Genomic DNA, 16,673 nt, shown 5'->3' with positions numbered 1-16,673 from the left:
CCTCACTCGCCTTCAGTCTCGCTGCCCGCTACCTCATATTTACGGCTGACTTTGACAGCCCATATGGGTGACACTGTCTTGTTCCCCATAGACGTTTTTGGACTACACGCTCATCTCACTCAGCCTTTATCTTTCCTCTCGCTCCTGAAAACCCTGGGCGTAACCCAGATATGAAAGGAGAAACTGGACAAGCAGATATGGACGGAGAACCTGAGGTCACCAGATGTCTGTTCTCAACATTACTCACCCCTAATCTGTCCTTCCTCTTACTTTGAGTACACACATAAACGCTGACACACAAACACACACACACACCCAGAATATTCCCTGTCGGTATGTAGTTGTCCTCAGAAATGTGCGTTTGTAACATTCACCCGAACCCTTTCACCAACTCTGTTTTTCCTTAAAATAACTAACCCCTATTATGTGTCTGTGCTTTCTCACATAATTTCTCTGAAAGCGTTGAGAGCCCATATTCCTTTGACTTAAATTTCTGCCTTTTGTGATAAAGCCTTTTCTTTGTCTTCTCTGCCGCCTCCCCTCCGCTCTACTTTAACAAACAGGAGACATACATTGTTATAGTGTCATTAATTAGTGTGGTGTGGAACAACAGAAGACATTTTCACTTCCACGCTTCAATTTGAAGCACTTTGACGTTGCGCTCCCCAGATAAATACTAACATCTTACACAAAGTGGAACTCACTCTAAGTGTAGCCCTCAGGATGAATGTTTCAGGGTTTCTGTCGGTCCTGAAAACATGTTAAAATGTTTTCCCTGTTCATTCATTTGGCTTTTAATGTCATTACCTACGGAGAGAAACGGAAATAACCTGGAGTGGCACCTATTTTTCCAAGTAAATGTACAATTTAAGGTAATTTGTTGATATTTGGTCCCACAAAGTGTGTGAAGTACAGTATTGACTTTAACTTTCTGAAAGCTACACATACCCTGTGTTTTTCTGACTTGTTTGGGGTTTAATTTTAATCACTTATAAAGTGTAACCGAGAATATGTCTCTCTCCCAGCTCTGTGAAACTGGACAGTAAATAGACACAAAATCATTCTTTTTCTATCAACTTGTTAAATTATTACTGTCTAGATCAGGGGTGTCCAAACTGTTTTAACCAAGGGCCACAAACAGAAAATTACACAACAGTCTGGGCCACTCAGGTGAGGTATATCGCAAAATGGATCAAATTCTTCACAGAATCATCACATTTCATCTCCATCAGTTTTAATTGCAGACTCTCTTCCACTTCTTTTGCATCCACCAGGAAGGTAGACAGACACATATTACCTTTAGAAAAGCTGCTCTGACTTCAGACAACGTGGGAAAGTGTGCAGTGTTGACGTTACGTAGTTGTGTCTCAAAGAGACGGAGCTTCCACGTTGTACACTTGAGACTCCTCAGATCCAGCAGATCCGCGTAATGCAAAAGTTATCGTCAACTCCACGCTGAAGCATTAACATTCATCTGACACCTGATGCTCTAAGTTAGCTGAAAAGTCTTCATGCTTTGTGTTATGAAGTCTCCGACTGTGAGTTGAGCAACCTCGCTGCTCGTGTGGCATTTTCTCATGTTTTGTTGGAACGGCAAAAATAACATTGTTGAGCTAGCAGACTAGCTGTTGTTTGCTTGGCTTTCTATTATACACATTTTTAGAATCTGCTGCGTAGTTTGGACACCCCTGGTCGAGAAGAACGACCCAATTCAAGGTGCCGGTAGTAATATATCCAAGATAATATGTGCCATGCATCAGTCTGTCATCTGTGTAAAAAAGTCTTGAGATCATGTCTGATGAATACTTTTCAGGGTCTTTTCAAGGATATGTATTTTTCATATTTTAAAAGGATAAAATAGTTCAGCGGTCTCACTCTAAACATTGTGTAAAACTATTCTGTTAAACATTAATGCATGGCCTTCCTTTCTCCTTTATTCCACCTCCCTTCAGGTCTGTGGGTGACTATGAAGGCTCTGGTGGGGAACATAGTTCAGATCCGAAAGGAATACCCTCACCTGGTGGACCGCAGCACTGTGGTGGCCCGCAAGCTGGGCTTCCCAGAGATAATTATGCCGGGAGATGTTCGCAATGACATCTACCTCACCTTGCAGGGTGGCGACTTTGACAAGTACAACAAGACAACACAGAAAAATGTGGAGGTCATCATGTGGGTTTGCGATGAGGAGGGCAAGGTCATACAGGTGAGTGGCATGAGGCTGAGCACGTCAGTGTATTTGAATAGAGAAGGGATTTATGTCAACGGATTGATTTGTGTGTTAGTGTGTGTGTGTATGCGTGCATGTGTGTGTGCACCTGATGGGCCAGTGAGCAAACACGGCACTGATCAAGCGCTTATTCACGCTTTCACAGTCAGGGGCACACACACAGACGTGGCTTTAATTCCAGAATGAAAATCTATTTTTGCACACACACAAACATAAAATCCTTCAGCTCAAAATGAAACATATTTTTCTCTTTCGGACTCTTTCCTAGAACTCTATCTGTCTAGGAGCAGGGGATAAGGTGGTCAGTGAATACAGATCCGTCATCTACTACCAAATTAAACAGCCGCGCTGGATGGAGACAGTTAAGGTTGTACATTTTAAGTTGAGATTCCTTCAACATGTCTGATGTATATTCCTTTCCATTCCCCATCTCAACATAACTTTCTATAAAAATAAATTGTCATGGTATACCTGGAAAAAAAAAAGTAAGATATCGGTACTGTTTTATGTCCTTCAGGTGGCAGTCCCTCTGGAAGAAATGCACAAAATTCATTTACGCTTCATGTTCAGACACCGCTCTTCCCAGGAGTGTGAGTAACAGCCTTTATGCTGGTCTGTTCTCTCCATGCAGCCACTCACCTCTACCCTGATCCCCTGAGCATTATGGGGCATCATTACGCACATCTAATTATATAAATCAGTTGTGCTTCCTCCCATGTCTGGAGTCTCACCGGCCTCCTCCCTTTCTATTTCCGTGATTCTCCTCTGAACCTCCCTCTTTTTGTTTATAAATCCGCCTCCAGCCAAGGACAAGAGTGAGAAGAACTTTGCCATGGCCTTTGTGCGTCTGATGAAAGAGGATGGGACAGTTCTACAAGATGGGCTGCATGACCTTGTCGTCTTCAAGGTTAGAAACAGAACCTTTTGCAGAGACAAACAGTAAACTCATGAACGGGTTTCATTGTCTTAATTAAAGAAAGAAAATGAAATAAAAAGTAAATTCACCTGATTCATTTTAAAGTTAATGTGCAAATTATCTATCGTCAACTTTACCAAAGTTTGTTTTTTATAATACAGACAACAGCGTAAAGTTGTGGGAGAGAGAGAAGCATGAAATGCAACAAACGTCCCAAGGCTGGAATAACACGTGGGACTTATATGTTATATGTGTTATATGGCAAGCCCTGCAACCATTCGGCTACCAAGATGCTCCCTGATGTAGTATGTCAAATTAAAAGTGTCAATTTACTAACTGGTGCTTAGTACAGTAACAAACAGTTTACAGAAATATTTTTGATACATTATTCATGGTCTGACTTGAATGAATAGGGAGAATTATTCTAACTGTACCAAAGCTCGCTGTCGTTCACCACGTAATAGCGGAGGCATTTGTACACATATAATCGTGAGAATTTAATGGTAGATTTTACAAATCCCTGAGGTGTTTTGTCTTAAACAAAAAAAAAAAGTGTATTCATTATTTGTCTGAATATACTGGAACAGTTGTGCTCTGTTTTCGTCCATCATCAAAGACAAATTTATAGGGAGTCTGGATGGGAGTTTATGGTCACCCAGGTTGGTTGAAGCCAAATAGATTTCCTGCCAAATGAGCCAAAGCTAAGATTGAATCCCCCTATCGATTAAATGCCAAACGCAATGAAGATGAATTGCTCTTGATGCACTCAAAGACCAAATGGATGGTCTCCATGTGACCTCTTTCTAAATTATCTCCTGTTATCCCTGCATTCATCTCCTCCTCTCTCCTCTGGCTTCAGTCTCTTATTCCCTCTATTGCCACCGACTCACTCGTTAATACTTAAGGGTTTGGTATTATAGGTCAGAGGTTGATGTTGAGGCCGGAATTAATTAAACATAATATCATAATGCCAAGATATCCTGTTTATGTGTTTACTCTAGTTTTCCAACACTTACTGCAATATAAATGCTGTAATAATAGATCATATTCTCATCTGTCCTGCCCCAATGTTTCCAAAGTTATACATTTACAAAGTTTAGTTAGGTAGATAGTGATCACAGAGGATTACAGCTGTGGAACTGGCGACTTCAGTCATTGTTTATCATTTTTTCCTTCATTGTGGCCTAAAGAATCACTGCAAGTGGAGCCAACCCCAGAGTGTTTTACTCTTTGTTTGCATCAAGACATTTTGATTAAACACAAGGAATATAGTTCTCATCCCAAGGCTGCTGCGACAGCCACCAACAGCTGTTCAATGTTTAGCACACTAAAGCATTACTGGTGCGTCAACATTAATGGGTTAAAAAAGACTCGCTCACATTGTCCTCTCAGGGTGACAGCAAGCGCATGGAAGATGTGAACTGCTACTTGTCGTTGCCCTCGATCCGCCACCACCACAGTGACACCCACAAGGTGGCAGCGTTGAACCGCAGCTCTAGCAACGTGTCGGGGAGCGGAGGGCTTTCAGTCAGCTCCAGAGACAGCTTCAGCATCTCCACCCTGGTCTGCTCCACCAAACTCACCCAGAACGGTAGGTGGATGTGTGTTTTTGTTTGGATGTGTGTGTTGCAGGTGTCTTTATTTTTTGTCTTTACCTTTTCCCCCAACTTTCCCCGACACCAAACACATTGCACTGCCTCGATGGTCAAAAAGCACATTATAGTATTAATAACAAGTATACACAAAACTAAATCAGGTGTAGGAGGGTATTCTAGTGTTGCAGGTGTTTTTTGGGACATTGTGTTGGACATTAAGGTAGCCTTGGCAGGGCAAACATTTTCATCCAAACACACATTCACCCTTATATTCACACAAAGATTAAAGAAAGGTTGGCGCAGAAATTAAAAAGGGAAGGCATTTGAAATTAAACTTGACACGTCAAAATAAACATGAATTAACATCTTCTTTTAACAGGCTAATAAGGTCAAGCCAAGGCAATGAATCATCTGTTGGCTGTGAAAGTCTTGTTGAGTCTGAGAACACGACAGATTTTAGTGTGCATACCGTCTCCTCTTGGGCTAAACAAATATGGAATTCACATTTCTCCTTAGAAAACCCATATTGGCGTCGAATTGCAGGTAACATTTAACCTTATCTGACCTTGTGAGGCCGAGTGTTATTTTTAGGTTTAGGGCTAAAAATAAAGGCAAAATGATAATAGCTGAAGGGTGGGGTTAGGTAAGGTTAAAGGAGACGTTTGTACAAGAAACAGTGAGTCAACTGTATATTAATTAGGTAAATGGTACCAGAATTACAAACGTATGTGAGTGTGGCGTGTTTTAGTCATGGGATAGTGAGCACAGGCTGGGGGAACTGTGTGTATACATGAGTTTGATTAGTGAAGAGTAACGTAATTTTGTCCTACACACTCTGGCAGGCAGCCACTATAGCAGACGCTGTCACACACACACACGCGCACACACACACTGAAGCGTACATTCACATCTACAAACGCAGAAGCACACGTACATTCCAGACAGTGTGGTGCATCAGGCACAGGTGCAGTGCAACAGCTGTTACTGAGAAAGCCAGTCCATCACTATAATGAACATTATCCTGCAGTATTAATCACTTGTACCACACACACAGACACACACACACGCACATGCACACAGACTCACAGGCATGGACGCACACAGTGTTGTTTGGGTGCACCAACCAGATGTGCGTCTTGGCTTGGTGAGTCAGACATTATTGGACAGGAAAAGCAGTGAGCTTCAAGCAGGCAGCCCTACAGAGACATGGAAATCTGCCCCATGTCAAACTGTCGCAGAATTAATGGCAGAAACTGTGGATTTAAATGCTCAGCTGACATTCCGACTAAGCGGAGGAACAGCTTATATACATGTGTATGACTGCCAGGTACATACAGTGTTACAGTTCACGCATTCTTTTGTAAATCTACATTTTCATGACAACAGCTTTGATCAAATTTTAAACAAGGCAGCTGAGCATAAATGTGCTGCCTGTGTCGCTCCTCTGCAGTGGGCCTGCTAGGGCTGCTCAAGTGGAGGACTCGACCCGAGCTCCTCAAAGAAAACCTTGAGAAGCTCAAAATCATTGATGGAGAGGAGGTGGTCAAGGTCAGTGGTGTGAATATAAGTTTGCCCTCGCATCAATGTGTAGACTCTCACAGACTCTCTCCTTTGTGTATGCATTTAGTTTCTGCAGGATACTCTGGATGCCTTGTTCAACATCATGATGGAGAACTCTCAGAGTGACGACTACGACATCCTCGTGTTTGACGCCTTGGTGAGTGTGCGGTGTGTTTACCCAGATAATATCATGTTTGCATGGCTTGTCAACAGATGCAGCTGATTGTGTGACAGGCTGTTTCTGTGCGAATTGAGTCTGACATCTATATGTTGTTTACCTAACCAAGACGCTTTGTAAATGGCTACCGCTATGTAATTATGTAACCCTCTCTATCTCTCTTTTTGTGCCCTTTCTCTGCCAGATACACATCATAGGTCTGATCGCTGACAGAAAGTTCCAACACTTCAACACAGTGTTGGAGGCCTACATCAAGCAGCATTTCAGCGCTACGCTGGCCTACAAGTAGGTTACTTCCTGGACCACAGCTCACTTCCTCCCATGTCAAACTGTTACTCTTTGACTGCGTTTCCTGAATGACTGGAGACAATGTTCTCCTCACCATGTATGTCTTGAATCTGATTTCAAGCAATATAAGGCAACCAAATTTTGTACCCCTTTTCTCATCAGAACACTGAATGTGAATCTGGATAACAAAGGTACATAATTGGTGAGGCATCCTTACTGAGAAAGAACAGTATACAATAAAAACACTGTAGGCAGGTAACATATAATGTGTATAAGTGCACAATATCTAACAAGAGTGACATAGATAAATCATAGGAGGTCCAAAAAACGAAGTTCAGTCGCAGACCAGTATGCTGATGCAACAATCCTGTTTATGTCACAAGTTTAAGCTCCCCATGAGCAAAACTGTCAGTTTAAGGTTGACACCATTTAATGTGTACTCCATGAATGTAATAACTACATTTAGCTATCAGCATGATGTGTAATGACAATGTTAGACTTATTGGACATGTCAACAAACATTAACAAACATACCATACTTTTATTGTGTGAAAACAAAACAACATAAGCAGTGTATCAGCAATGTTCTTGTTTGTTTCAAATGAAGGATTACCATCTTTCACGAGGCAATTCTCCCACCTCGAGGGAATTGTGAAATCTTTTAAATCCCATTAGATAATCTCGATAATGCTTTGTCATCCAGCCAGAAAACAGACCGTTTTGTGCTTTCTAGAAAGTTGGACTTAGCAGCGAAAAGTACAGAAACACATTCATTGCATTAACATGGGTTGTCCCATTCAGAATCCCACTCTCATCCTGTCACGTCCGCCAAACTTCATGCTAAAAGTATTCAAGTGTTTACCTATTGTGGTAAATTCAAGGTCGCCTGAAGATCTAATGTTAAGTGTGTGAATACTGCACTGTATCGAGCTGCCACTGGAGGTCAGTGTGTGTGTTGGCCTTTGGAGCACTTTACTGATCAGGATTAGAGTTTTAACCCAGCCTCTCGGTGGAGTAGCAGCATAAGCACTCAGGCATGCACCCTAAACACTTCTGTCTGCTTCTTACGCTCCGTTAATTCACTTAACTTGATTCAGTGGGCGCTGGAGACAACATTTGTTTGCATTGCCAAAGCTTCAGTTAGGAAATTAAAAAACATTTCTAACTCTTCCTGCTCGCTATGTCCGCTGAATCTTTTCTTGCATTTCCCAACTGCTTCCCATTCTCCCTACCTTCTTTGCCCAATTATGCCTTTGACTGTCCTCCTCTCTGAACTGCTTTTCTCTTTTCCTGTCTGTTCTTCACTCCATCTGTCTCTCCACCATCACTCCACTCCTCCCTTGCCAGTGTGTTGGTGTTCACCCTCTTTAAGAGGGTCAGTGCAGCTTAACGCCTATCAGTCCAGAGGCTGTTATGTAAAACTCTCTAACTCCCTCTAACTACATTTTAAACTCCCTATCGCTCGCTCTTAAAAATGCATAAATCCTCCTGTGCTTGCCTTTAAGCTATGCATCAAAACAAAACCAGGGTAGACTGAATGGTAATAACGTTGGTAATATTTTCATGGCCACCCTGACAGCAGTGAAGCCAGATAAGAGCTATTTTTTAAAGGAGACTTTCATTGTTTAAGAGGATTGGGTAAGTAAATGAGTGATCTCTTGTTGCCATTTCATGGAAATAAAGCCATCACAAAGCCAAGAGTCCCAGCCTTCAGTATTGTTTTATGTATTATGAATATGCTAGTATTGCATGCCATTTGGGATGATGCAGTGAATGATTAGGCAGAGAAATGCTGATGGGTCATACACTTGGACTGAACTTAGCCACCCACACCTTTCTCCAGCTGCTTTGACACACTTTAATAGTGATGTTTGTGTGTAAAGATGCCTGTGGGGTGTGCATGTGTTGGAGAATGATTTTTCTTTCCACCTCTCAACTGAAGGTAAATCAAAATGTCTGTGAGCTGTGCAAAAGGTACATCTGTTGAGGTGTGAAATACTATTTGGCCATTTATTCCACCGCCTTCACAGTCGTTCTTTCATTCTGATGCATTCTGTCTTTCTGCTCTATGGAAGTGAAACATGGAGTTGAGGATTCATTTTCCAACATGTGGAACGTCAGAAAAGGATGAGCATTATCAGTGGATGATTTTTTTTTTTCCTGCCCTCATCCCATCTGTTTCTCATATCATTCTCTCCCAGAAAGCTGATGTCGGTGTTGAAGAGGTATCTGGATGTGTCCAGCCGAGGTGAACAGTGTGAGCCCATCCTCCGAACCCTCAAAGCCCTCGAGTATATCTTCAAGTTCATCGTCCGCTCGCGCATGCTCTACTCCCAGTGAGTTTGTGTACCTTCTTTGTAGACTTATCATAATGACTATTGCCTTCTTTTTGGACCCACAATGATGCAAATCGAGATTCTTGTTGAGCGCACATGGAGCCCAGTGACACTGCAGGAGTAATAGTTTTTGACAGCTCTGTGAGAAAAGGCTGCTGATTAGTGCACTAATGTTGCTAATAAGCATTGATGATGAGGTACAGTGTCCTAATGAGAGCTAATGACGGGGCAGGGCAGGACTGCTGAATGGTCAGCCGTCGAAACAGCAGACAAAGTTCCTGCAGGAGAGACTTATGACACCGACTGTGCTGAGCCCAGAGCTGACCATACGATAAGTGTAAACACCATTTATAACTGCAGCGCAAGAAATTGATGCTGACAGCACAGAAACCTGATCTACAACAAGTGTTGTGTGTCTCGCCCCTGTGTGTGTGTGTGCTGCGGTGTGTTTGTCAAGTCCACTCGTTGATGTGGGTCTGCCTTTTTAATCTTCTAGGCGGGCATTGTGCCGGCTTTGTTTGTTTAACATTGGTGTGTTTGTTTATCGACATGGTGGGTGTGTTTGTTTAATTATTCAGTGTGTGCGGATTTGTGTGGATGCATGATTGTGGATTCGCAAGTGGGTGTGCGTGTGTATTTGCAATTGTAGGTACATGTGTGTACAATAGCCCATACATACATTTAATTATACTGTTTGTGTGTGTGTGTGTGTGTGTGTGTGTGTGTGTGTGTGTGTGTGTGTGGGGAGGGGGGGGGGGGGGGGACCACATTATAGCCCCGTGGGTATCTTTGAGACAATAAATCTCACTCTCCTTCACACTTTCTCTCCTCCTTCAACAACTTCAACTTGCTCTGCATCTGAGGTTTTCACATCAGATTCCTCCACTGATACGGCATTGTCACGCCAGCAGAGAATCAGCTATTCAAGGGAGCCCCTGGTGCTGTTAGTGGATCTGCAAGGCTCCATCATCATCACCATCCAGACTAGCAGTCATTAATAGTTAAATAGGCAGAACTGAAGATGTATTGGCTTGTCAAACCGACTTTGTGTTCATGCAAAGTCTATTAGAAACGTGTGATGTTTGCTTCAAAAATATGTAAGGCACGCTGTTCTAGATTGTGCTTCTTCCTTCACCTTCTTTCTGTCCTTCACACCCTCGCTCTCACATTACTTCCCTGTGGTCTAGTTCATCAGGTGTATCGGTTTCTTTTTCTTCCCTGGAGCACCTTCGATGTTCTATATTTCTCTTCTGTCTTATCCTCCCCTCAACCTCTTTCTTTCCATCCCTCCCTCCCTTTAACTTTAAATCTCCCCTCCTCATTTCCCTTCATTCTGCCTCTTTTCATTATTTTCTTACCTTTTTTCTATTGAAGCATATCGGCACTCATCTTGTCATTTGAAAAACAAGGATGCTTTCTATTATGTACAGGTTTTCTCAGTAATTCGAGAAATATCTTATTTTGAGCTGTTTCCAATAAAATCGTATATTATGATTACATCATAATTTGTAGTTATCACAAAGGCTTTTTAATTTAATAAAGGAATAGTTTAGAATTACATGCATCCCATTGAGAGCTGTGATCACAGTGAGGCAGACACTATTTACAATAAAGTCTTTAACAGATCAGAATTTACAATACTCAAGGTAATTGTGTGACTATTTGTTAAGTTTAACTGATTACTCTCAAAGGGGCAATATCATTTGTATAATATTTTATTAATGCATCATAGCAAAGTTGGTCTCTGCAGCATTTATTCGCTTTTCCGTTATGCAAATTATCTGCATTTTAAATTTGTACTGATTGGTCCAGAAGGGAACAGCAATTAGAAATCACAACAGGTTGACATTTATGACTGATTTGGTAAGACAAAGATTTCACGAAAGACATGTTCTCTTTTTCTCTTTCCTACTCTTATCAGAAACTATGCAGCTGAGCCGTCCTTCTGTACTTTCCCCCCACTACCTCCATTCTTCAGACTTTTCCTCAGTGTTCCTCACTCATCTCCTTCCTCCTGTCCTTCATCCCTCTCTCTCTCTGCCCTCTCCGGCCATCTCCAGTTCATAGTTTCCTAAGGTAGCATGAAATATTTCTGCTGTGTGTGTGTGTTCTTTACAGGCTCTAAGATGCTATACTGTACTGAGTCTAACTATTCTAGTCAAGAGTATGTACTGTATATATATGCACGCACACGCACTCACGCACACACACACACACTCACACACGCCTGGTGGATTAAACAGGACAATGCGTCTGTAATCATAACTGTACTGTGCAAAGAGCCCAGTGATTATACCTCTGTGTGTTACTGCCTAATCCCTCCCCCCACATGCTGAATTTGCTGTGTGCCACATGCTAATCCGTCCCTCCAGAACTCATAACTTCTGTTGTAATTAACAACTGCCCAGCTCCACTAAATCACACAGAGATAGGGAGGAGACGGGTGAAGCAAAGGGGCGGAGACATGGATGAGGGAGACATTGCTTGGCGTGGAAGACGCTGGAGTGAAGGGATGGCAGAGGGATGGGGCGGTGTGTGTATGGGATGTGAATAGCAACAACAAAGATAACCCAGTTTATTTGTGTGAAGTCAGAGGAGTGTTATAATCACTGCAGTCCTTGCTTGTCAATGTTTCATTTAACCATGTCCACATATTGCTGCATCTGTTTAACAGACTACAGTCCTTGATTTACACGGCTTTGCTGTTTTTTAAAATGACTGAAGCAGTGTGATACTTTTGGTATATAATTCAATATTGACTTATACAAAGGTAAATATGAAGCATTTTCCTTCAAAATACTGCATGCTTAGGTGCGGTCAGGACACATCTCTGTCTCTCCCCTCCGCTCTCTGTCTTTGTCATGGATGTATAAAGAGCTGCAGGTCTGAGTCTTTTTTTAAAATTTTTTACAAAGAGTGGGCTCTCAAGCAGAGCAGAGAGGTCCCAGTTGACAGAATGAGGCGTGCCCTTCAACTGCATTCATTTAAAATTTGCCAGTGCTGTACTTTTCCGTATGGTTGTGCGGAAGTGTGGGCGTGTTTATTTGTGCTTTAGAACCTAATCTCTATGAAACAATCAGAAAAAAAGGTTTTCTTTCTTTGATTCACTGCTTTGCTCTTGCTAACACCGCTCCCTCTCTTCAGTTACTCTCTAGCTTGCTCGACTACTGCTGTTCTTTCTCTTTCTCGCTCTCTAACTCACTCGCTGAGCCAAGTTGGATGGTATTATTGAAAGAATAAGTGAGGAACTGCAGCCCATTTAGTTGATGCCTAGAATCTCGGTGTAATTTATCTTGCTGTTTGCTTACTCTGACTCATCACAGAGAAAGTCTGCGCTCGCCCGATGAAGATTACTTAAAAAAATGTTTTCCTCACGCTCAGAATCAATTTAAACTGTGATGAGAAACTACTGCATTATAATTGACATCCCATTAATTGAAACTCTCCTGGCTCATGTGACGGAGGCAACAGATGATAAAAAGCATACAAGCAAAGGAAGCAAGGAAAGAGATGCTGTGAACTAAACAATGAATTAATTGTCCAGCCAAACACATATTTTAAAATTGTTTTATGTAAGGTAATGCAATGACCCTCATTTTTCCTTTTGTTCCATTTCCCTTGCTAAGCGTGTCACGTCATTTTATCTGACGTCCGTCTGATGCTTCTGTCTGTCAATCTTTTTTTGTACTTTTCCTGTGGCGTTTCCATTAATTTCCTCTTGCCCTCCTAGGTTGTATGAGGGGAAGGAGCAGGTGGAGTTTGAAGAGTCACTGAAGAAGCTTTTTGAGTCCATCAACAGCCTGATGAGAACCGACTACAACACCACTCTGCTGCTCAGGGTAATCATGCATGTTCACCCTTCACACTATACTTCACCACCTAGCACTCCTCTTTCGTCTTCTCTTTATTCTCGGCCCTTTCCTGCTTCTACGTCTGTTTTTATTAGTTTCTTTTTTACATTTACCCTTCTGACTCTCATCTTCATGCTCCTCCTAACGCTCAAACGTATCTCACGTGATCTCGCAATCTGAAAATGATTACATTACAAAAGGTTTTATTATAAAAGGTTATGCAGACACATACGTGTGAAACATTTAAAAAAAAAAACTTTTTTACAGACTATTTACTGGCAAAGTCACCCTCTGTTCAACAGCAGCTTCCACAGATTTTTTTTATATCAATGTTTACTTCTTGTGTGTGTGTGTCATCAGGTTGCTGCTCTGAAGTACCTGCCAACAGTCCTGCACGATGTTGAGAAGGTGTTTGATGCCAAACTTCTCAGGTAAGCTTGCCTTTTTAAACACACGCACACACACACTAGCACTTTATCTTTGGTATCATTCAGGGACACTGATAGAGAGGATATATGGGAGCTCAGCTGAAGTCTTCCTCTTGGCTTTGTTCCGTGACCCCACATTCTTCTGTCCCCCACGCAATCCATCCTGGTTGAGCCCTCCCTTCTTTATCAGGTGATAAAAATCTCATCAAACTGACATATACACAAGGACACACACTCAAACGCACTCTGCTCTTTCTCCATGTGCCCGTGAGTGAATTGACAATTTCAGTGAAACCATCAAACAAAAACCATTTGAGTCTCTTCTCTCTGGTTTATTCTGAGCCTCCTGACGAGCAATACAACAGACATAGAATGACTTGTTTAACCTCTCTTTGACCCCGTATCAAATGGACAATATACTGTTTGGCCCAGAAAAAGTCTTCAGTCTATATACTTCACCAGTTGCAACACTGTTTTTCAAAGTAGAAATTGCAGCCAGTTGATTTGTCCTCACGCAATTCCAACACTAACATGGATTCATTTTTTTGGTACGGCTTGTTACTTTACCAAATCAAGATTCAAATTGATGTTCTCCTGACCGGCCACATTCTATTTCAAACACCCTCCGCCTCATGATTTCTCTTTTCACCTTTCTGTGACCTGTGTGTGCTCTTGTGAGTTTAGATTATCCATATCTGCCAGCTCAGTCTCTGGACTGGCTAGATGTCAATGCGGTGTCACAAAGGTGCTACCTTTAACACCCACCACAAAGACACGCACCAGCAAACACGCACATACACAGGTAGAAAGGTGATGAGGGGCAGTGCATTTGAAAGTCAGCGCATATTTTCTCACTTTCTGTCATTAATTTTCTCTTTCTGTGTCTTCCACACATATTCACTCAACCCTATTATCTGACTTCTTCTCCTCACACTTGCACAAAAATATACCCCAGCCATCTAAACTTGAAAGTAAGGTCCCCATTGCATTGCTGATCGGAAATGCCTCGGGCGGAGTTTCCAAAAGCAAGCTGTGTGAATTACAATTCCCACTCAATGAGATGGACATCAAAGCTTTGTGTCAGCGTCTGTATAGTCACAATCCTGCACCTTGTAAACTCACCTGTCGTGTGATCCGCCTCGTGGGAAGAGCACAGATATCGTCACCTTTGCCTTGTTTTGTTTTGCTTGCTCTAAGTGTCCTTTGTGTGTCTTTGGTCCTGTGTGGACGTGGCCTTAGAGCGATAGTGTGGGTGTTTTGAAGTGGGGTTAAAGTGGTTGAGAACTGAACTTAAAACAAATCTTATGTAAGCTCTCTTGAGGGCTACCAGGTTTACAAAAACAGTAAAGATACGTTTCACTTTCAGTTTAGTTCCGTGTCGCAAAATATTTTAAATCGAGCATACGCTTAAACTCAATCTTAATGCGTCCTGGGCGCATTCACTTTTCTGCCTGTGATCGGATCGCCCAGGATGCATGTTAATGCCACGTCTGAACAGGGCCTATGTGGGAATAGGCTGACATTTGAGGTTTTAATTAAATTCTGCTCAGATGATTAGTGGGCCTGATAAGTCTTCACTGAGCCTCTGTGCCCCAGCGTGCCTTCTTGTCTTACGCACATCACAAGTCAGACAAACCTTTGTGTTGTATTTGGGAGCAGAGGTGGTGCATATAATTCTTTTATACCATTATTGAAAGTGCTTTTGCAACTTGTGTGGCATAATTTAAAGAGGTGGAGAAAAAGTAAGAGAAAGAACAAAAAAAGGGAGACCGAGGATTTGCAATGCTCTGAGCATTCAATCTTTCTAAGTGACATCAGCGCTTGCAACCAGACTGTTTAATTATTCTAAAATTGAATTTGGGGCGGAGGATGACTCAAACCTGTGTCTTCATTAAAGTGTGTTTAGGCTTTGGCTCATTTGTTTTCATGCTGCGTACACATATTTGCTGATGTCTATGCTGCACTCTGCTTTTAGTGGTTGCATATTTTATGACCTTAATGGGGAGTTGTTTGAACCTTAACTTACTAAGGTGTGGTTGTGTTTTTAATCTGTATTGGAAATAATCAGAGTGAGAGTTTTTGTTAAAATTTAAACCATGCATGTATCTGTGGAAACTTACTTCCTGAATATGTATTTATTTTCAAGAAAACAACCCTGTTGCTCTGCCTGTATAATAATATTCTTGATTATTTATTCCACTGCTTATTGCTCTCTCTCTCCAGTGAGCAGCTGCATGACTTTTACTCCTGCATCCCTCCTGAGAAACTCCAGAAACGGAAGGTGGCCTCCATGACTGAAATTGTCAGCAGCCAACTCTTCCAGAAACAAGGTATGTGTCATGTTTTAAGTTCTAGGCCTCCGCACTGAGCTGCTAACCAATAACAGATTAATGGTTTTGTGAAGAACCAATCACAGATGTACACAGTACCAAACAAATGCCGACTCATTCTGGGTGAAATCCTACAGAGCATTAGTTGCGCCTCACTTAATGGTTGAGATCACATTAAAAGGTCTATTATACAGTGAGTAATTCCAGCCTCGCAGCAGGACTGGGCACACAGCTGTTCCCACTGTACTTTATGACCAGTAAGGGTGTCTTTTGCTTCAAAGGTTTTATCTTGATACAGCACAGTGGATAAAAGTGTGGCACAAACTGCAAGGGTACATCCATTCCCTGTAGGGCAATCCACTAAAGTACTCTGGATAAAAGCATCAGCTAAATGGGGAAAGGTCATACTTGTGTTTATGCTGTATTTGCTTTACTGATATACATACACACACATTCAAGTCTATTTCATTTACATATAAATAATGTGTCTCATCATGTAACAAAATCAAAACATTTTGAATTGCGAATATTTGCCGGAGTTACCATTTGTTTGTTAAAAAATGAAGATACACCAACTTTACAATTATCTGCTGCTTCCACATTCAAATAAAATAAAACATGGATATTTTTGAGTTTTCCCAAAAATCTTTTCCGCAGGCGCTATTTTCTGTTGAGCTAAAGAAAGCAATATGGACTTCGGATGTTGATGCTCCAACAAACCAATTTTGTGCTGCTATGTTCAGCTCCACTGACATCACAATTAGTGCAATGAACCCCAGTCAGATATCACCTTATTACAGCACAAGAGGCACAAATTAGTGTCATGGCAAATGTCAATTCAAGTCACTCTTGCTGAGATTAAACAGCCATGAAATAAATTCAACCCAAGTTATTTGTAGTCATTGGCTATCTGTTTCCTTTGGTCCTTGAGCTGTTAACATTCCTGATCCGCTCAGACTGAAAA

The 16,673-nt window shown here is 41.8% G+C and overlaps 1 protein-coding gene across 1 annotated transcript in view; it reads left to right on the top strand.

The window, feature by feature from the left end:
• Positions 1-16,673, top strand: part of dock2-like (dedicator of cytokinesis protein 2) — an 84,001-nt gene that overhangs the window by 7,299 nt on the left and 60,029 nt on the right. Inside the window, exons 13-24 of the mRNA XM_068587528.1 lie at positions 1,953-2,203; positions 2,496-2,594; positions 2,745-2,817; positions 3,031-3,134; positions 4,536-4,734; positions 6,189-6,286; positions 6,366-6,455; positions 6,661-6,761; positions 8,966-9,100; positions 12,831-12,939; positions 13,312-13,382; positions 15,603-15,709. Of these exons, the coding sequence (XP_068443629.1) occupies positions 1,953-2,203; positions 2,496-2,594; positions 2,745-2,817; positions 3,031-3,134; positions 4,536-4,734; positions 6,189-6,286; positions 6,366-6,455; positions 6,661-6,761; positions 8,966-9,100; positions 12,831-12,939; positions 13,312-13,382; positions 15,603-15,709 (1,437 nt within the window). The remainder of the gene's footprint in view (positions 1-1,952; positions 2,204-2,495; positions 2,595-2,744; positions 2,818-3,030; positions 3,135-4,535; positions 4,735-6,188; positions 6,287-6,365; positions 6,456-6,660; positions 6,762-8,965; positions 9,101-12,830; positions 12,940-13,311; positions 13,383-15,602; positions 15,710-16,673) is intronic.

The sequence above is a fragment of the Clinocottus analis genome, unplaced genomic scaffold (assembly GCF_023055335.1).
Source record: "Clinocottus analis isolate CAN_PGR_092001 unplaced genomic scaffold, fCliAna1.0.p SCAF_10, whole genome shotgun sequence".
Taxonomy (NCBI): domain Eukaryota; kingdom Metazoa; phylum Chordata; class Actinopteri; order Perciformes; family Cottidae; genus Clinocottus; species Clinocottus analis.
The sequence above is the reverse complement of the archived record's forward strand: the minus strand, read 5'-3'. Positions and strand labels throughout refer to the sequence as shown.